At 44.2% G+C, this 22,424-nt stretch overlaps 1 protein-coding gene across 18 annotated transcripts in view; it reads right to left on the reverse strand.

Annotated features, from left to right (window-relative positions):
• Positions 1–511: 511 nt before the first annotated feature.
• Positions 512–22,424, reverse strand: part of CSGALNACT1 (chondroitin sulfate N-acetylgalactosaminyltransferase 1) — a 342,341-nt gene continuing 320,428 nt past the window's right edge. For all 18 annotated transcript variants that reach the window (XM_047856667.1, XM_047856682.1, XM_047856669.1 and 15 more), the window contains 4 exons: positions 15,316–15,494; positions 14,065–14,159; positions 5,118–5,199; positions 512–2,507 (listed from right to left, as the gene is read on the reverse strand). In XM_047856667.1, coding sequence (XP_047712623.1) covers positions 2,218–2,507; positions 5,118–5,199; positions 14,065–14,159; positions 15,316–15,494 — 646 coding nt within the window. In that variant the 3' untranslated portion in view covers positions 512–2,217. The remainder of the gene's footprint in view (positions 2,508–5,117; positions 5,200–14,064; positions 14,160–15,315; positions 15,495–22,424) is intronic.

Raw genomic sequence — 22,424 nt, forward strand, 5'->3', positions numbered from 1 at the left:
TCAGCTCAGGTCATGATTTCATGGTTCATGGGATCAAGCCCCACATTGGGCTCGGTCCTGGCAGCATGGAGCCTGCTTGGGATTCTCTCCCTCCTTCTCTCTCTGCCCCTCCCCCCACTTACGTGTGTGCACACTCTCTCTCTCAAAATAAATCAGCTTTAAAAAAAATAAAAAGGACAAGTAAAATGTATTCACAGCCAGAGTTTTCATTATGGTTCTCTCCTTCTATACCAGTGGTTCTCAACCAGGTGTAGTTTTATGTCCCCCAGGGGACATTTGGAAATGACTGGATACATTTTGGTTGTCAGCCTAGGTGAGAGATGCTCTTCGCATCTAGTGGGTGAAGGCCAGAGGTGCTGCTAAATGTCCTACAGTGCACAGGACAGCCCCCACAACAAAGAATGATCTATCCCAGAATGTCTCTAGCACCAAGGTTGAGAAATCCTGGTCTCTGCACATGTAAAAAGTTTTCCCAAAACTAAAAACATGGCATTCTTGCTCCAAGAAGAAATCATATCCACAAATCATATTTTATTAGCTCTCCAATGCCACCTTACATTCATGTCCTGCGTTTTGATTAAAATTTGTGAACTACCAGTACAAATCAATATAATGCATTTTTTTTCTTTTTTTCTTTCTCTCTCTTTTTTTTTTTTTTTTTTTTTTTTTTTTTTTTTTACACACCAACAGCTTGAATGTTCCTGAAGCTTTTAAACAATGAGTTGACTGGGGGCAAACAGAAGGCAAGGAATCACAGATAATTAGCTCATGCATCTGGTGCTGGCTAATAAATAATTTTCACATGAATGTAGAAATCACTCAATGTTAACTGTATTTATTTTTTTAAATAGTTGGAAACTGTAATAAAATGCCATTTTCAGAAGCATCTTAGTGACTCAGTAGAACTGCGTCATTTAAAAAATAGTTACTTCCCTAGGTGGGGGTAGGTGAACATGTAGCAAAGTCTTACATCTCACTTGACTCTGGCAGATGGAGTGATCTTTCACAAAATACATTTGTCTGCATTTCTTCTCATGAAAGCCAGCGGCCAGGAAGAGCACCCTGCTTTGAAAAGAGATTGTTTGGTTCACACAGTATACTTTGGTTTATTTAAACAGGTAAGAAAGTGATCCCCAGTTCTCCTGAGGAGAAAATGTATTTTTTGACTTCTGAATAAATCAAGATATTACCAGTCTGAATGAGTTTTCCTTTTCTGCTAAGGTAAAAAGTGTATCTTTCTTTCCCTCCAGTGTTCAGTTGCTCCCCTTGGGAAATATTCTTCAGATAAAGTATCTATATGTCTTGATGTATCAGTAGCCCCACACCATGACTTCCATATGACCAAAGATCTGACATTCGGTGTCTGACGGGATCAGCATTTGGCATGTCCTTGGATACGGGGATCAGTCTGAACGAAAAGTTCTCATAATATACCTAAAAGTATTTTCTTAAAAGATATAAAAATGTATGCTAACTTGTGCTCTCTTAGTAAGGCTTGCAAGTTGGTAATTAAATAAGCAGAATATAACTCATAAGCCAAAAAAGTGCATTTTTAAATAAAATTGAGAAATGGAGATGGTTAAAACGATGATAAAAAAGATGAGCAGATTATTTTTGGTTAATCTTGGGTGGAAATGATACAATAGTTTCTTTTTTTTTTTTCCTTTTTGAGTCCATTTGGTTTTGTTTCATATACTCACAAGGATTGCCATGGGTGTATCTTTGAGTATCACGAAGTCTCCTCACCTGTCTTCTGATATTTTAGCATTCCTGGGCACTACAGCTCTACCAATATAATCGTTCATATGGGGAGACATGTGCTTGCCTTTCATTCCCAAGAACTTTTTACAAAACTGGTCTCAATTCATGAATATTTCAATGAGCACAAAAGATAACAGCTCTCACTTTGCTGTACACACAATCAGAACCTCCATGCCATTAGGCTTATAATCTCACAATCATTCTGCCTTTGTCAGAGACTACATGGGATGCATTTGGGCTACTTTTGCAGGCAAAGATTTTCATTCCTGTTGCGTAAAGCCAAACAGGCAGAGGGAAATCGGAGGCTCTCCCCCTCGTCGCTTTTACTAATCAGTTGAATTCTTTTTTTTTTTTTTTTTTTGCCCTTTATGGAAATCTTTTCCTTGTCACAGCCACTTATTCAGTAATCACAAAAGGGAAAAAATAAACCATCTCCCCAAATCTATCCCTGGGAGTTCATGTTTTTTTGCTACTTGTCTTCTGTTTCTGTTTGCGAAGGTGAGCCTCTATCTCATGCCTGAAGACCAGCATCCCCAGCTGCCCATGGGATGCCTCGTTCATGGCCTTGGACTGCATGCACATCTTGTACTGCTCAGGGGTCAGTTCATCCACACAGTGCTTCTCATGCCAGAGGTGGAAGAGTCCCCGCACCGGCGTCCGCACCACTATGAGGTTGCTGTGGAGATACTTGCGATAAAGGTGCACATCCTCTCCACCCCAGCCTTTGATGTCCAAATCAAAGCCACCTGCCAGGAGAGAACACACCGCTGAATCGAGCTGCGCAGCCAGTCTCCTGATCTGTACTTGCCTTTCTGATCTGTACAGAACTTTGCATGAAGAGAGGAAGCATTAGGGGAGATGTTTCACTGCTCCCCCCACCTCCCAAGTTATGAGCATGTCCATCCGGGAAAGGGAACTCAGGACCTTGGTGGCAGTGGTGGCCAGCATCAACTCCTTGAGAGAATAAGACTGCAAAGAGAAGCCCCAGCACCTGCCTGCTTCCGAGAGCCATCAGCAGTGCTAATGTTGGCCTGAGCCCTATGTTAAGACTTTTCAGCTTAAAACCTTCAAATGGAAACTCTTGTTTCTGTTTGAATGTGGCCTCCTGTCATTCAAACAAAGTGAAGCAGGGGCTTGCAGCCTGGAAGAGTAATGGGATCTCAGCATGAAAAAAACTACATCCCACAAAATACTCTGCCTTTCATACACTAAAGTGGTCCCAAAAGCTGTGTGTCCATCACAGGCCGGTGAAGTGAGGCATGTTTAAGGGACTGGCCTCCCAGTTCTGAAGTTCTACTCAAAAAATGTGGTTTCACTCCATGGTGGACGCCTTCACAGAGTAATGGTCCCTTAAAGTCTCACTTTTATAAACTGAGATGCCCCATGTCTTTTCTTAACCTAAAGCCCACTGCAAACCAACAGAACCAGAGAAGACTTGTGTTTTTTGTCACTGTCCCTTTCTCGCCTAGGAGATTTATTTAATTCGTACAAGAAGGAGTAAAGTCATCCTCAACACCTTTCATCAGAGGTATCATGTAGTTCTTACCCTCTGTAGCCCCCAGGCTGCATTGCTCTGATCAAGGCCATCGCTGGGCCTGGGGGAGGGGCTCCCGCACAGGAAAACTGCATCCCAACCAGGGCTGGGCTATGTACACGAGTGATTCATTGTACCCCACTGGTGGGCCAGTGTACGATACTGAGTCAGGTGTCTAGAATTTGAGTCTTGGTTTGGCCACTTCACCTCTCTTGAGTTTTGGTTTCTTTATCCTGAAATGAACTAGATGTCATAACCAAATGACATAGTAATGTAAGGGGCAGTGCTTGGTTATCTGTAATTGATTTATTATCATCGGTATCATCACAACTTATTAAATAGAAGGTGCAAAAGTTAAGATGCTTACAAATAAATACAAGATTGCAAAGAATTACCTGGGTCCAGATGTGACCCAGAGATTCTGAGGTCATGGCCACGGCTTACTGAGGAAAAGCACCCTCACCACCTCCCCACACGTTTCAACTGCAGCTATGCCCCATCTTTAGGAAAATCCAACTTATTCTAAATTCAAATTGGATAAACATACACCATTTAAAAAAAAAATCCTTCCCTGTACACAGAACAAGGAAACAGAGTTTCTTGAAATGGAAATCTGCTTTAGAAAAAATTTTAGTTATTTTTAGAATTCTGATTTGCACATAATCATTTAGAAATATTTCTTAGAGAAATCAAAGAACACCTATGGTTAGTTGCCGGTATGTGGGAGCACCCAGCCACTCAGAGATCAACCTCCTGGGTGCTCTGCTGCTTCTTTAGCTTCAAGTTGTTTCTTTCTTTCTTTTTATAGGGGTTCTATAGTCCCTGAAGTCTACTCCCCTCTGGACAAAAACCTGGGGCTGCTCAGATTGAGTCACTGATCTTAAAAAGAGACGCATTAGGCCTCGGCGGTGAACAGGAATCACCAGGAGAGAGCAAGAGGAGCAGACTCTGGGAGGCCCACAGGGAGGTGGAGGGATAGAAGTCTCCATGCTCTGCAGGGCCTCCCTGACTCCATCCAAGCTTGGGGTCTACCCTGAGCCCCTGAGCGCAAGATCAAGGTTTCGAGCCTGTTTATTCATACCCTAGTCATGTATAATCCACAATTCTGTTTCAAGGCACATGAGTAGGTACCACTATGGGGAGGGGAGTGGCATTTCCAAGGGGGACAGGAGATGCTCTGTTCTCATCCTATGTCCCTCACTTGCTGCAGACCCTTTGCCTTTTGGTCTCCTCAACTGCAACCTAAGGGCCTTTCCTCTTGGTGCTCTGGGAATGTGTGTGTGTGTGTGTGTGTGTGTGTGTATGTGCACACACACATGTATGTGTTGATGGTGACTGTACACTCAGAGCTTGAAGTAGCATTTGGAATTTTTGCAAGTTCAGCAGAGAGAAATTTGGATATTTTCTGGTATGTGATTTTCCAAAATTTCTCATGTTGCCCTTATTTTTTTCAGTGGCCCCTGCTACTATGGAGGCCCAGAAAGTTCTGCATGAGAGGGACTACAGCCAGAACTAGGAGATACTGGGGGGACCTGCCTTGAGGCTGCCTTTTTGCAACAACTGCCTTTTCCCTGAGATTGTGTGCTACAACTGGGGTGACTGAGAGGGGCTGATGGAGATTATAGGGGCTCATGTGTCGCACACTCCCAAGCCCTGTCCTGGTCCAGCGCCTCAGTCCATGATGAGAGGAAGGGCCTTTCCTAGGAAATGGCACCACCTTTGTCATTAGACTCCTGGGAACCTGCCCTGACTTCCTCATGGCCTCTCACGGCCTCTTGGTGGCAGCAGAGGCGCGGACTCGCGGCCCTTTGCCTGGTCTTACCTATATTGAGGAAGTCTGACCGATACTGGCAGGTCATCCCAAATCCAAAGTCTCTCCAAAATCCAGTCTCCTTCTTTATGACCTGCAGGGAAAGCACAGTCATTTCAGAGGGGAGGATACAGTAGATAAAAATGGAGAGGATTCACAAACTTGTGTAAGCAATGCTCAATAGGGAGCCCATCCCACCACTGATCAGTAGCCACAACCACAACCCTGTGTGGGAAATGCAGATGGATTTGAGTCCTTTCAGAGGGTAGGAATACAGTGAAGTCACCAGTTCCAAAATGGGCCTTGTGATTTTTGGCACCTCTGGTTGGAATGTTTCTAGGGTGTAGGCATGAAAACACACAGGCGCGCGCACGCACACACACACACACACACACAACACACACACACACACTCAAAAACAAACCAGGAGAGCAAGTTTTTGAGCAGCGCCATGGAAAAGCCACCTACGTGTCTGGCCCAACACCAGTGCCAGAGAGAATTGGAGGCCTCGGCCCCTCGCATAGGGCTGGGCAGGGAGCCAGCAAAGGGCTCAGGAAGTGGAGAAAAGGGATCGAGAACAACTCAGAATTCAGCTGCCCTGGCACAGGGCACAAACAGGACTCCCTCGGGGAATAAAAAGAAAACCTGAGAAGGCAGCGTGTTACTCCGGCTCTGCTAAGTCTCACTTGCTGAGGTAAAGGGCGCCAAGAGTCCAGGTTCTGAAGAAAGACTCTGTCCATTCATCTTTAAACTGTTTTAAAACCAAACTGTTCCCCAAAGCATCTGTGGTGGTGGCAAGCTGCAGGGCTGCCGAGAGACCATCCAAGCAGTGACTGTCTTCAAACAGCGAGACCTGGTCCTCCTCAGTCTCTTACTCGGCAAGTAAATTTCCAATGCATTTGCTAAAGCACCAAGGCTTTTAAAACACTGTAATTGTTTGGCTGAAATCACTCTGGGACTAAGTCTGACACCTTAATAGCTCTTTTCTATGATTCATTCTTGAGGTCAACATAGGTGCTTAGTGGAGAAAGTGCCCTCCTGGGGAAGGGAAAGGGGAAGGAGGCTGCCCCTTCCCCATCCACTGGGATTTCTGCATTTTCCTGCCTGCGAGGTCTGGCTCTGTTCACTGCTAATCAGAGCCGGGTGTAGGCTGGGAGGAGCACCAGCATCTCCTCCCAACTTGACCACTGGCTGGCTTTTTTGCCTCAGGCAGGTCCCTCACTTCTTTGAGCTTCTATTTCCTTTCCTATAAATGAGGAAGTTGAGCTAAATCGAGGCTAAGGTCTTTTCCAGGTCTACTATCCAAACATGCATCCTCACTGCTTTTTCACCTTCCCGAAGTTTCATGTTGTCGCCACTACAGCCTCAATTACATTCCACAAATGGTTTGTGGGAGGGCTGTGAACTTAAACATTTCTCTACTCTGTAACCCATGGAAGCACCTTATTTTCATTACAACCTACACATAGATGTTGCCTGCACAGAGTGAACACACACGCGTCAGGGCTGCTGAAGGGAAATAAGGACCAAGAGAGGTTTTGTCCATTAGTGGCCCAGCAGATGTGCTCCAATTCTTCTGCAGAACAAAGGCCTGTTATACAATATCTCCCAAGTGACAAGACAATTTCATTAGTATCAACTGGAAAGATTTTGCAGGGCAGGAAAGTTTGGAAAAATTTCCACTGAGTCATTTTTTAAAAATGGTTTCTGTTTCATACCAGGTACATGGTTTCTGTTGCAGCTAATGGCTTAATGTCTTTTCTGCTGGTCAGGACACAGACAGTCCTCTAAGCTTCTAGGTAAAAATGGAGTCAAAGAGAAGTGCCAATATCCAAACTTCAACCATTTGGCTGAGGTCTGTATGGAATCTAAAAGAGAAAGCTCCAAACGGGAAGAACAATGGGCTGGGGCTCAGACCTGGGCTGTGATGCAGTGCCCAGCAAGGTTGAACAAGGTAAAGAGTGACCCTCACCTGGGGACAATGTGACAGAGTCAAACTGATTTGTGAGCTGGGGAATGCACCTTATAAACACTTATTGATGCCAGCTTTAAAGTTGGCAAGCCAGGGAACGCCACTATCTGATATGCTCATTGAAATTTAGCCCTTGGTGGAAACTGATCTGATACATACCCTTAGCATATAATGTCAGAGCAAGATGGAGTTCACGTATGACAGGCTCTACCATCCACAGCTGTGCCGAGTCATTGGCCTAGTGCCCTCAACGAGCAACCTAGCTGTGAGTGAGTACTCTCAAACATGCATCAGATCACAGCTCATTCTAATTTAAAACCCTGCAGGGGCTTTAATTGCATTCTCTCTAATGCAATTAGAATAAAACCCAGAGAAAACCTCTAGCCTGCAAAGGTCCTATGTGACCCAACCCTGGCCTGCCTCACCCATCTCATATCCCCTCCTACAGTGTCTCATTCTATTCTGCCCTTGAACATACCAGGCTCCCAGGTCTCTAAGGCTGGACACTTGCAGACTCCCTATCTAGGTCACCTTTTTCCTGCTCACCACTGAGCTCCAATGTCACTTGCCTAGAGAAGTCATCCTCACCCTCCCAGCCTGTGTCAGCACCACCCCCCCACACCAACATGTCACTCTCTGTCCCATCGCCTGGTTTACTTTCTCTACAACACTTATGGCTCTCTGAAATTATCCTGTTGATGCATCTGTTTCTCTGTTCTGTCTTCCCCTATGACCACTGGTGAATGTCTGCCCAGGGCCTTGGTCTCCTTCACAGCACCCAGATCACTATCCAGCAAACAGCAGGTGCTCAATAAGTGCTTCTCCAATGAAAGAATGAAGAGCAGTCCTGGGGCAGTGGAAACAGACATAGTTCAACTAGGGAATTCGTGAGTGGCTCAGAGAAGGCCTAGGAACTCCAGGGCGAAAATTCTCAGAATTGTGTAGCTCTGGACCAACAGACAAATACGTTTTCACCTTCCTGGGGACTGAGCAGAGGGCCCTACTTCTTTTTTTTTTTTTTTTTTTTCATGCTAGGTCATGTTTTATTATTTAAGTCATCCCTGATACTTTATTTTTTTTTCAATATATGAAATTTATTGTCAAATTGGTTTCCATACAACACCCAGTGCTCATCCCAAAAGGTGCCCTCCTCAATACCCATCACCCACCCTCCCCTCCCTCCCACCCCCCATCAACCCTCAGTTTGTTCTCAGTTCAGAGGGCTCTACTTCTTAGAATCTCTGCCCCAGGCCTCAGGAGCTCCACTGCTCTGTTCAAGCTTTGAAAAGATACACACCAATGATGTTTACTACAACAGAGGAGGAAGAAACCCTAAGATTATACGTTAAAAGAAAAACATCTCCTGTCCTGAATTTCGCCGCTCCGTTTTCAAGTGCTATCCTCATTTTTAAAAAATGTCTTTCAAGAGCTGGCTTCCTCTCAACTCTCTGCAGCACCCTTTCTCTCCCCACCTTAGATCTCGGCAGAGCACTGCGGGACATGCACACACCACAAAAGGACAGTTGTGGAGCCCGCTCTCCCACAGGAAGTTTCCAGACCCAAAGCTCTGTGGGCGATTCACGTGACAGGGGTGATTATTTTCTATTAGGACCAAAACACAAAGCACAAATCAGCGTCTCTCCCCAAAGATGTGGGAAGGCGGCCGCCCTGCAGCTGCGCGGGGAGCCGGGGAGGCAGCGCCTGTTGCTTTAATGGTGCTGACTTGGACAACTGCCCTTGAAGCAATCTGGGCCCTGAAATAAAATAAATAACAAATACTCAGGCAGAGTATTTCCTCTAAATCAAAGAGAGCCTCCCAAGAACTGAGGTTGCATTCGCCCAGCCTCACATTCACAAACGCCAGTGGGATGTGACCCGTGCAGTCCCCAGGCCCCGCGCTTAGAGGGCTCCCTGCCTGGTTTCATGGGCTTCAAATTCTTAATTCTTAAAGGGCCCTGCATTTTTCACTGTGCACTGGGCCATGCCAATTATGTGGTCAGCCCTGCCTGTGAGCCGCACACATGCTGAGCCTTAGGGGCTTTGGTAGCTGGGCTGGGCACTCCACGACCCCACCCTGTACCTTCCTTATTATCAGGGTCCTGAGGGAGGCTGTGTGTGCCTTGCAGCATGGAAGCAGAGTGACCTGCCCAGGAGAACTCGGCCACTTGTGGCTGAGCCCAAACCAACACCATGATTGCTGTGACAGTTTCCATTTCTTGAGAAGATATTCTGGAGGCACAGCTGTCATAGAATTGGTTTAAGAATGGACTCAAAAGCCACCTCCTCCAAGGTCTATATTAACCCACATTTTTCTACAAGTCTTCTTTTATTGGTATCTGCTTAAAAAAAAAAGTGTCAGGGTGCCTAGTGGCTCAGTCAGTTAAGCATTCGACTTCTGCTCAGGTCATGATCTCACGGTCTGTGGGTTTGAGCCCCGCACTGGGCTCTGTGCTGCAGCTCAGATCCTCCAGGCTCTGATCCCTCTCCCTTTGCCCCTCCCCAACTTGTGCTCTCTCTTTCTTTCTCTCTCTCTCTCTCTCTCTCAAAATAAACATTAAACAAAAATTTTTTTTAAGATAAAGTGTCTTCTGAAGGGTGTCATATTGGACCAGGAATCGTCCAGGTTCCCTATTCCAGGAATCTACCACCTAAAGCTCGACTCTATGCTCTCATGGAAGCACTCTGAGGCCACAGGACACATCCCCTACCACCCAGTATCCTTAGCCCAGTCTCCATCATACGGGGCAGGATCTGAGTTCCCAGCCCTGCCACTTAGCAATCTGAGCAAGTGACTTATTCTCTAAGCTTCAAATTTTCAGCTGTGAAATGAGCATAATAATAGCTCATCACCTTACTGAGATTCCCCAAAATAAAGCAGGCACAGTGCTGGGTTCCAAAAGGCTTGAGTACGGCACCTGTTAACACTACTTTTGGAACTCAGTGAGTGTCTGCTTTCCGAATATTTAAAAGCAGACCAAAAGGATGGACTATGCCCAGTCAGCAATTTTTAGAAATTTAAACCAAAATGCAGGTTAGTGGTGAAATACTTCTTGGAAGTGGGTAGAGACAGGTAAGGGTATATAATCCAAGAGGGCAAGGACAGGAGCCATTAAAACATTCACACGCTGGACAGAGGAGCACAAAGCCACTGGATTTAAATGATGGGTGGGATGCATGGTGGACTGAGATGTCAGGCACCGCAGGCAGCAGAGATGGTGAGGAGATGGCCCCGAGGGGGGAGGCCGGCACACAGGGTGGGTATGTTTGCCTGGCAGAGCAGCCAGCCTGGGTGTCTACCAAGCTGGTACCATGTGCCGGTGCTGGGGTTTGCAGACATTTCCTCTGTAACCAGTTTCAGAGTCAGTTTGTGGAGAGCAGTTAATCCCACAAAGGAATCGAGGCTGGCAGTGTGGTGCCACAGCTGGCCAGTACCAGCTCACCAGGACTGCACAAGTCTCTTCCTGCCTCGGTGTTCAGTGACATCACTCTGGGGGCCTGAAATAGGCCACAGTGGGAGTACTGACACCATGGAAAGTGGCAAATGCTATGAATCAGGGCTTTTCTCTCCCCCACCTTTTCAGAGTGTGGGTTGTTAAACATTTACTAGCACACCACTGGCTCTGTGCCATAAAAGATTATTTAAAATGAGATTAATCTGTGTTTTGGAAACGTATCTCTGGCAGGGGGTAAAGGAAAGACCAGATTATAGGAGAGGGAAAAGGTCTACAGACAGAAGAGGTAGAAGATTCCGGCAGTGGCCCCAGCAGGTACAAGGCTTGAGCCAAGAGAGTGGAATGTCTAAAGTTAATAATTATTTAAATGACAGTCATTCCTTTCTCTCTGAGCTCTTTCTACATTAAAGCATCAGCAAGTTTTATCTCAGGTTTAAAACTCAAGAAATTAAATGTTAGCATAAAATTCCATCATTTTGCATATTTTTTATCATTAATGGCTTGTACTCAAAAGTAAAGAAATAAGTAGTCTGAACACATATACACACACAAATCATAAATGTAGCTTCTGGCTTTAGTCTGAAGACAGTGTTATCAAACAGCAGTGGCAATGGCCTGAGAAGCAATGACTAGCACAGGCACTAACAAGGTCACATTTGCAGGGCTGCTCTGAAAATTTGTCTTGTGTTTGCATCCGTTGGTAATTTTTGTTACAGCTACATTCTGGATCTGTATTCTCCCTTTACCTTGATACTGATGTATTCCAGGGGTGGCTCTCAAGAGTATCTCTATCTCTATCTCTATCTCTATCTCTATCTCTATCTCTATCTCTATGTCGATCTCTACCTGTATCTCTATCTTGTCTATATCTATATCTATATCTATATCTATATCTATATCTGTATCTATATCCTGTATCTTTCATGAATGAGCCGAAATGAACCCTTGGTAGGAAGTCTTTCCTAACTTACCATCTCTAATCATCTCTTTTTATTTTATACCTTCTCAGCACCTACACATTCTGTCTCCATTAAATTAATTTCTGTAGCTTTATGTTCTCCTTTGGAATTTTTGTCAGATCATTTCCTTTGTATTTCAGCCCTCATCAAGATCCTAGCAAATCTGCTTCCATTGCACTGGGGTAAGGAAATCCTGCTTTTGGCCTGAGTTCTGCTACTAGCTGGTTGTGTGATCTTGGGCCAGTCTATAAAAACAAAACAAGAGGGTGAGCAAAGTGACCTCCCCAATCACTTCTGAGCATAAGAAACTGTTTCAGTTCTTCTGACTCCTCCAGAATGTCTAGTCTAGTTCTCTGCAGGTGGCAAGTGCTCAATACATGGCTCATCTAATAACAAACATAATCAACACATCCTTTTTGGATGGAGAACCCCCAGTGTCTCAGAGACAACTGCTATGTTTCTCTAGACTAAATCATCATGAACACTGAACCCTAACATAATCAGATTTGCATGCTCCAGGATAGCTCTAAGGTACATTTGGAAATAAATGTCAAATATCCTGCATTTGCAGGATAATTCAGAGGCTCGAGCTATGGATGCAGTGATCTGAGTTCTGTTTCTGCTTGACCATTAATTCTGGAGATCTGAGAAACTGGCTTAACTACACCATACCTCTAGCTCCCCTTTGCACCTGCTTCCCTGCAGGAATGGTAATAAAAGGATAAAACTTTTAAAGTGTGAAATGAAAAGAATTCCTTGCAAGCAAATAAGATCTTATGAATTTGAAGTTGAAAAATTAACCACATCTGATGTCAAATGCAAAGAAGTACTAAGTACTTTATTTAACCAAGGAGGCTTATTGTATCCCTTTCCCCCAACTCCCAAACACTATTAGAAACAGAGAACTCATGGAAAGGAAACAAAAAACTTTTGTGTCTCCACAGAAGTGATATCACCCTAAAGTAGATAAAAACTGGTTCTTGGGGAGTGAAAAACTCTTACTGTGTTGACATATACTGTGTTTAGTATATGCAGCACACATATACTAAATATGTGTCATATTTGTGTATATAAATTACAGATACATAAACAGATATTCAGTATATATCTGTGGTATTAGAATTTCACTGAGGGGAGAGAGAACTCATTACCATACTTGGTCATTACCATTACCAGCTTGGGCCCAAAGGGAAACCATGCTAGGATTGGTGAGGAGCAAACCTCGTCCAACCTCAGGGGACCAGGATGAAACCTTCTGGAAAAGATCCTAAATGAGATGCCAGAGGTTAATCAGAGGATTAACAGGAGAATGAACAGGTTTTGCTATTTCTGGAAGCTTAAAGACAGAATCAGTCCTCCACAAGAATTTCAAAGAACTTCCAATGAAAACTGATTACTCTCCCATTGCACAGAAGCAATGGCTTTGCCTCAAGAGGAGACAGAGCTACTCAAAGCGATGAACAAGAGACAGCCCCAGGTCAGATGCCCCCGATATTCAGCCCGAGCTGGAAACAGCTGTAGACAAACTCAGCTGATCTCTCTGCAGGAAAAGGTAACGGTTCACGCTTGAGATGACAATAATCCTGAGGAATTTTGTCTCAGAAGGGCATAGGGTATGCCTATGTGCATGACAGAGACACTCTTCTGGGGTCATCTTCCTCCTGCCTGCACAGCTTTTCTGCTGAATGGACTAACTGCCAACACCACCACCACCAAGACCACTCGGTGTACAGAGATTCTTGGTGGCTGTGTGGCTCCACTATCTATCATCTGTGCAGCCAAGACCTTAGCAGAGAAGTCCCTCCAACGTTCCTTTAGAAACCACCTTGTGGGGCACCTGGGTGGCTCAGTCAGTTAAGTGTCTGACTTCAGTTCAGGTCATGATCTCGTAGTTCATGAGTTCAAGCCCCGCATCGGGCTCTGTGCTGACAGCTCAGAGCCTGGAGCCTGCTTCAGATTCTGTGTCTCCCTCTCTCTCTCTGTCCCTCTTCCTCTTTCTCTCTCTCTCTCTCTTAAAAATAAATAAACATTAAAAAAAAAAAAAGCTACCTTGCTGGTGATGCCTCTGCTGCTACCCTGGACCCAAGGCCCTGTGGTTTGTGACAATGATAGTGTGATGGGAAGAGCCCTGGATCTGTCCTTATGCCCCCACTGACTCACTCACTGTGTGACCTGGGGTGAGCCACCCTTTCTGACTTCTCTTTTCCATCTGTCAAATGGGACCATAAATCTCACCCTTCTTACCTCATATAGTTTGTAATAATAAAGAGAAAATGTGCTTGTTGCATCCATAATGCAATAATAATAGTTTCCAAAAATGATATAAGAAAACTATGAAGGTGTGAAATTACCTTTCTGTAAGGTACTGTTCCTATTTATTTTCCACTTTTAAATATTGCAAGCACTTTTAATCAACAAGGCGCTGGGAGCAAAGGCCAGAACGTCTGACAAACTTAAAAATTACTATGGGAATCAGTCCACAGATTTCCACTCACCTTTACTCATGGTCAGGTGCCCCTGGTAATGAAAGACATGAAACAGAGCCACACAAAGGCACCTGCAGGGTAATTACTCACCAGCTGCTGTTCTAGGGGAGGGACCGCATCATGATGGCCATATATTATGCCAGGATTGTACTGACTAAAAAGGACTGGATAAAATACCTTCTTCCCTGCAAACCAGAAAACAAACATTCACTTAAAGCAACAGACAACACTGTTAGGTTAGTACACTTATATTCAGTCCTCTGAAATGTCCCAGATATTTGCATCCACTTTTCCTTTTCTTATCACTCAACCCTAAAACAGATCTTAGGAGTTCTGCACAGGTAGATCAGAGGGACAGACTCTCAAATATCTCTGACCTCCTAGCAAAGAAGTGGTATTCAAAATACTGACAGTCCTTGGGTGCCTGGGTGGCTAAATCAGTTGAGCATCCAACTCTTGATTTCAGCTCAGGTCATGATCCCGGGTTGTGGGATCAAGCCCCATGTTGGGCTCTGCACTGAGTGTGGAGACTGCTTGGGACCTTTCTCTCCCTCTCTGTCTCTCCCCTGCTTACACATGTGCTCGGCTCACTCCCTCTCTCTAAAATAAAAAATAGAAGGAAACAAAAAAAAAAAAAAACCAAAATACTGACAGTTGGTGGCTGTGGCACTGGGTATCAACCAACAGAAGTGAGTGTGAAGGAGAGTTCTGATACTCCCTGCCCTTCCAGACATTAACCCTTTAATTGCTGGTCTGTGGGAAGTCTAAAGGGTTGCCAGAGGGGTCATGGTGACTTTAGGCAGCAGGAGTAGATATAGGGACCCCAAGCACTTGCTCTTTACCAGTTTCCACAGAAGAGTTTCAATATTTTAACAGTAGTTATCAGCTGAATATCAGCCCTTGCTATGAGTCAAACTCTATGAAAATAATTTTCATATTGTGGGTTCTTCCCACTCAGAGCCCTTGCTCCCTTGGGAACTGCCCACAGCTATGCCTTTCCCTTTAGTGTCAGGCGGCTTTCCAGTCCATGTCTCCCCCAAACCCCCAGCACTTTCTCCCGTGGGTGTTCACTCAGGCCAACCTCTTAGCTGAAAGTGGTAAATGAGTTTTAGACTTGAACCTAGGCCAAAGAGTCCCAGAATTACGGCAGCTGACAGGCCCACACCATGACATAAAGAAGAAATTAAACCAGATGATTTTGCTTTTTCTTGGTCATTGGGTAAAATCGGGCCAATTCAGAAGCAGGACATCAGAGGGAACCATGAAGAGAATGAGTGTGTGACAGAGCTGAAGGCCACCCTGGGGGAGAGAAAGGGAAGAGCCAACTCCAGATCCCCATACCTGGCTGTGTGTTCAGCCTGCATGTATTGAGGAATTCGGAGGTGAAGTAGATATCAACGTCACAGAAAAAGAGAAGGACGTTGCTTCCTTTCCAGAAACGGGCTCCAACATCAAGTCCCTTTCCTCGAGAAAACTCTCCATTCAGTTGGATGAAGGTAAAGTTCCTGAAGTTGGCAGCTCTAAAAGGGAAGACCAGACACAGTCACTCATGCGCTCATGCACCAGGCAGACAGAACCCCCTCGGAAAACATGTGACCAGGGCCCACCCACATTTTGCCACCTATATTTTGTAACCCTGCAGGCACAGAGACTACCCAAGAAGATACAGAATGACCAAGACTCACTGGAAACTCACTGAGATTAAAGGTACCAAGAACACTTAGTGAAGTTGTAACTTATGTTTTCTTTCTCTAGCAATTTCCCCATTATGAAAACTGTACTGTTATGGCTAATGGATATTCTTTGTGATAAAGAAAACTTGAACAAGTGGAGACTAGGTCAACAGAACCCAGGGCAATCTCCATGCTTCCTGAACCACCTAATGAAACCACTGGGCCAAAGAAATAAAATCACATTGGAATGGCCCCACCTACCATCTGTATGCAACTCCAGAGACCAGGCATGATGGTCTTGATGTGGATCTATCTCCAAATAGGTTAAACCTGGACTCCTTCCCCACCTTTAGGTAAAGCAAGAGAGCATGGTAGGGAAAATTACAGACTTGGATTCAGATCACCAGGGCTGTCCCAACCCTGGCTCTCCTATAGATTAATTCTGTGATCTAGGCAAACCCATTAATTTCCTGGAAGTGCAGTTGCCTCATCTGCAAAATGGGAATAATAACACCCACCTTAACTATCTCACAGAGTGATTAGTTAGATAAACACTGCCAAGAGTCTAAAGCAGTATGTAAACATGAGCAATTGCTATCATTAGCACAGGTGAGGATTCCCAGGCCTGTGGTAGTAAAGCCAAGACATTTCTTCACTAGGCTGTTCTTTCCCAAGGACATCAGAAGCTTCTGAAATGGGGCATGTCTTTTTTTTAATTTTTTTTAACGTTTATTCATTTTTGAGAGCTAGAGAAAGACAGAGTGTGAGCAGGGGAGGGTCAGAGAGAGAGGGAGACACAGAATCCGAAGCAGGCTCCAGGCTCTGAGCTTTCAGCACAGAGCCTAACACGGGGCTCTAACTCACGAACCGCGAGATCATGACCTGAACCAAAGTTGGACGGATGCTCAACCAACTGAGCCACTCAGGTGCTCCTGAAATGGGGAATGTCTTAAGCAGAAATTCCAGGAACTCATGTTGTACCTAGAGGGACAGGGATTGTCTTCTGCCAGATAGAACTAGAGAACTACTTTGAGTCCTAACCCTGTGTGTGCAGGGGCCTGGCATTCAGCAAATCTCCCTTTTCCTGCTCACACGGGCCTTCTTTTCATAATGGTTCCTCTCCTTCCACAGCCTGACTCTTCCCTCTACCCATTCCTAACTTCTCCCTAATCACTTTTTTTTTTTTTTTTTTTTTTTTTTTTTTGCGAAAGAGAGAGGGGAGAGGGACATTGGGAGAGCAAGAGAGAATCCCAAGCAGGCTCCATGCTCAGTGCATAGCCTGACACAGGGCTTGATCCCACAACCCTAGGATCATGACCTGAGCCAAAATCAAGAGTTGGATGCTCAACAAACTGAGCCTCCCAGGTGCCCCACTTGTCTCTAATCTTGATGTATTCAAAACAAATACAAAAAAAAATTTCCATTTTAAAGTTTGTATTCCAAGTAACCATCTAGGGTAAAGGTCAACACAAATATAGAATCAGAAACTTTTCCAATGCTAAGTTGTACTTGTATCTGGTAATTTAATCAGTAGAACTAGTCGCGCTACTCCTTCCTTATCATCTTCTTTCAGATCTGGGAGTGAGCTTGGTTTTTTATCTCTGGAATCTGTGGGCCCAACTTCACCTAAGTCCAAAGCCAGACACACTTTTCAGATTTAGATCAAGGCAGGAGGCCTGGTGACTGGAAGAGCACTGGTGTCTGAGTCAGTAAACCTGGATCCAGGGCCTAGAACCGTACCCGCCCCCAATAGGGGCTCCACATATGTTTGTGATTAAAGGTGTGAACAGAGGAATGACTCTAATCCTAGCTCTGCCTCTAATCTATTTGGGGGAAGTCATTTTACTTCTTTTGCCTTAGTTTCCTCATTGTGACTTGATGGTTACAGAGCCCAGAGGGTCCTTTCCACTCTAAAATTCTGTTTTCCTGAGATTCTGCCTTCAGTTCAGCACTGCTCTACCTTTGGAGGGATTCTCCCGGTAGATGGCCCCAGTTCATATTTTCTGTGAGTAGCACTGACGTTATGCTCCAAAGCCTCTTCAGGACCTATCCTGGCCCTAGCTAGGACAGTGCCACCTACTTGTTGCAAAGACGTGGAGGTGGAGTGAGGCCCCTGAAGTCCTGCTCACATCTCCTGGAGCTTTCTACAGCCCAGCTCCTGTAAGGCAAGCTCAACCCACTTCCTTCTGCCCTAAGTAGGAGGTTTTCAGGAAAGTTTTACCCTGGGAGGTGCCTACATTTTTCCCTCTTCCTCTAAGGGAGTCTCCTGCCAGTTCTCATAGGACTTATCCACACCCAGGGGCTCATCTTTTTTCTAACAGCCAGTAGTGGGTCTTTTTCTTGATTTGTCTCAAGGCTCATACTGTTTGGGATCCTCCCAGACTGCAGGGATATCTGTTAGCTAATTGGCAGAGCATGGAGGACTGGCATGTCCTTGAGCAGAGCCTTCCTTATTCAGCTTGTTTCTGACTCATAATTCAGGTACCTCCTCCAGGAGGTTTTCCAGGATCTATCATTAGAGAGTTCAAGTATAAAAATGCTTTATATTTGAACAACAGCAAGCAACTTTCACCAAAGGAAGAGAAATGCTGCTCTTAACATGTTGTGTTAAAGGAACTGCTGACTTTCCTCCTTGAACAGCATCCATTGTGTGTGTATATATATATATATATATATATATATATATATATCTCAAATTTTTACAAAAGTTAAGTCACGTTGAATACTTAAATAAGAACACATGGCAGGGGTACCTAGCTGGCTCAGTCAGTGGAGTGTGTGACTCTTGATCTTGGGGTTGTGAGTCGGAGCCCCACGCTGGGTGTAGAGATTAAAAAAAATAAAATCTTAGAAAAAAAAAGGAACACAAAGCAGCATTAGAAACAGAGGTAACCGCATTAACTACATGACAGGACTGAGTGAATGGTAGAGACAGATGAGTGCCACAAATTTCAAGGAGAAAGTGGTAATTTGAAGTATGCACTTACCCAATATGTAACTTAAACTAGTTTGTTCTGCCTCCAAATTTCCCAAACCCTGCTTCCAGCTGCTGTGCTGCAGCAGAGGGCAGAGGAGGGAGGAAGATGGGGGTTGGGAGCTTGTCTGTCACTCACAGCCACTAGGAAAAGGGGTGGGGAGAACACTGGGCCTAGTGTTTGAAATGACCTTTGTTTGGAAGAACTTTTTTGAAAAGTCTTAAAACATCAGTTTCTATGCTTCAATGTGCTGCCTCTAGAGAAAGAATTCAGGAAAACTGATGCCAAGGGACCCTCCATATGGCCCTAATGTAAAAGACAATCTGCTTCCTTTCTCTTCATTCAACCTCTCTACAAGGATGAGATGATCCACATTATGTCCACAGCACTACCCAATCTGAAAATGCACTCCAAAGCCACTCTCAGTGTGTCTACAGGCCATGCAGAAAGCTGCAGGGCATGGCACTCGGCTCTGTCCACTCACTGTCCACACAGCAGCCCCTATGCTCCATGTGGGCAGGTACCCACATGGTACCAGCAACCTCTGCTTCCCTGAACCCTCATCTCCGCAAAGAACCCTGCCCCACCCACCTCTGCCTGGCTGCCTCATCCACCATGACCAGCACTGACCAACAGCGTTGTTACTGTCAACCTCAGTACTCAGTACTGTCAGCCAACAGTGTTGGCTCTGCACTGAAGGCCTGAACCAGGGAGCTGGACATGAGTGCACAAGGAGGCAGCATGGGACAGAGTCATCTGTGGCCTGGGAGGCACCATCAGCCAGTCATGGGTATTGGAGAAGGCCCAGGGCTAACTGTCATCCATCTGTGGTTCCCAGCATGGCTGCCAGGTTACTGAGCTCAGCTATGAGTCTGTCTGGAGCTGGGTAATGGTATGGTCCTTCCTCCTGATCACTCATCCAAAATACTTATAATTGCCCAATGTCTGGAGGAACCCTTTGCTCTCCTCTTGCTGTCAAGAAGGGCCTCTGATAATTAACAAAGAAATTCTCTACTAACAAAGGGGCCTGAACTGGAAACACCAGAAAAAGAATCAGAACAGCTTCACTTTCCCACTTTTCCAGAACAGAGAGATTAACACATTGTCAAACCTCTGGGCCTGGAAGCGGACACCCTCTTCTCATCTCAAACTCATCAGCACCAGCTCCAGAACACAGAGCACAACGAGATGAAGAGAAATTGGCTTCTGCGAGATAACCAGGCCCCTCCTTCAATGCATCCCTTATCTTTACTTGGGGGGGGGGGGGGGACTTGCTCACTAGGCCAGAGTACTCCTGCTCAACAGTGTATGAAATAGTGTATTATTAAGAGGCAGTGAGGCCATGCAAAAGCAAGGACACATTTCAACACAAAACACTGATTCACCCCAATGGGGTCTAGCAGTGGGTTTGGGAATGTGCACAACACAGCCATGAGACTATAACCCAAAAACGCAGAACACAGAAGTGCACAGGCAAGGACCCTGTTTTGTCCTCTGTCCACAACCCCCCACCCCACAGTGAGCAGCCAGAAAATGGTCACTGATGGTGTACCATGGCTGGGGCCTCCTGCCTCTGGAATACACTTCTTCCATCCACTCCAGAGAAAACCCCACTCAGTCTTCACAACCTGAGTCAAGTGTCACTACCTCTTATGCCTTGCTGCAAACTGAAGTGCCCTCTCTGGGCTCCCATGCACTTTGCCCAGTTCTCCATCTGTCCTGTGCCCGGTGCCTTCTTGTGCCTTTGCCTATATAGACACATACTTGATGACCTCACCACTCTAAGTTCTTGGCGGGCAGGGAATGCATTTTTTTTTACACCTTCCGAGATGATCTGGCAGTATGCAGTAAGTGGCACACAGAGGTAGGGACATAGTGGGTGATCAAGAAGCATCAGATAAATCAAGGGATGAATCCATGGGAAAAGCTTAGGTATATCTCAGACCTGTCACTGTTGGAGGGCACTGCCCAGATTCCTCCTTCTTCCCTCAGGTGGGTCCTGCTTTAGCCCCCACACGTCATCAGAAAGAGTTTCCAACCAACAGATTCCAAAGGACAGGCACAAACCCATCCTTTTAGAAAGATGAAAAATATGTAAATAACAAAGAGAGCTGAGAAAAATAAGATACAATTTGGTTTGAAATATTTAATTTATCCATACCAGGAAATGTAGTATTTAGTGGTACACACAAAGTAATGGCCTGGTAAGAAAAATGGGCATCTTTCATGGTAGAGTGAGGGCACTAAATTCTATGCCATGTAATTTCCTACTAAGAATCAGAATATGCAGTTCCGAAAGGCCACATGATTACTCACAATTATTCTTTCTTCTTTTCTTCTTGAATTGTATTATTGACTGATGAAACTCTCAAGTCTCTCATTCAATTCTCTTCTTTTATAGAATAAGTTTGGTGCACAGGGACTCCTCCAAGTTATATACAATCATTCTTTTAGAGGTTACAATGACCTCAGAAAGCTACTGTTTCTACTGGAGATTTAATTTCTCTAATTGACTTACATTTCCCAGAATTGCTGGATTGAAAATGATAAAAGATCTTGTTGCCTAATATGATTTACTCTCATACAGACTTCTTCCCACCATTACAAGAAAATTCTCTTAATGTGGCACTTCCCACAATAGCCCTTCATTAAAAAATACTTTAAAAATTTACACAAAAACTAGTATTATATTCAATGTATAACTTAAAATTTAAATCTAACAGCTCTAAATATTGAAATTGCTTATGAGTTCTACTTAATGAAAACATTCAAATATGGTCAAGAATTTAAAACTAAACATACTCTCGGGCAGCTTTTCTAAATTTTTTCTAGATTCTAAGTTTATACAAGTCAGCTGATACAACTCCATTTTAGCAAATTTCTTTTGAAAAGATAAACAAAATGGACAAACATTTAGCTAGACTACCTAGGAAAGATTTAAGAGACATTACTCAAATTAATAAACAAAAGAGGAGACATTACAACTAATACCACAGAAAAACAAAATATCATGAGACTACTGTGAATAATTATATGCCAACAAATTAGATAACTTAGAAGAAATAGATAAATTCTTAGAAACATACAACTTACCAAGAATGAATCATAAAGTAATAGAATATCTGAACAGACCAATAATAAGCAAGGAGACTGAATCAGTAATCAAACATCTCCAACAAATAAAAGCCTCAGGACCAGATGGCTTCATGAGTAAATACTACCAAACATCTAAAGATGAATTAATACCAATCCTTCTCAAACTCTCCCAAAATATTGCAGAGGAAGGAAAAGTTCCAAACTCATTTTATAAGTCCAGCATTACTCTAATACTGAAGCCAGACAAGGGCATGACATGAAAAGAAAATTACAGGCCAATATCCCTGATGAACACAGATGCAAAAATTCTCAAATAAAATATTGGAAAACCAGATTCAATACATTAAAAGGATGATACATAATGAGCAAGTGGGATGCATCCCTGGGATGCAAGGATGGTTCAACACGTGCAAATTAATAAACATGATATACCACATTAACAGAATGAAGGATAAAAATCATCTAATCATTTCAACAGATGCAGAAAAAAACATTTAACAAAATTCAACATCATTTCATGATGATGTTGAAACTCTGAACAAATTAGGTACAGAAGGAACATACCTCAGCATAATAAAGGCCATATATGACACACCTACAACTAACACTATACTCAACAGTGACAAGTTAAAAGCCTTTCCTCTAAGATCAGGAACAAGACCACTCTTACTCAACATAGTATAGAAATGTTAGCCCTAGCAACTTG

This window comes from Prionailurus viverrinus, chromosome B1, assembly GCF_022837055.1.
Source record: "Prionailurus viverrinus isolate Anna chromosome B1, UM_Priviv_1.0, whole genome shotgun sequence".
In the NCBI taxonomy this organism is placed as follows: domain Eukaryota; kingdom Metazoa; phylum Chordata; class Mammalia; order Carnivora; family Felidae; genus Prionailurus; species Prionailurus viverrinus.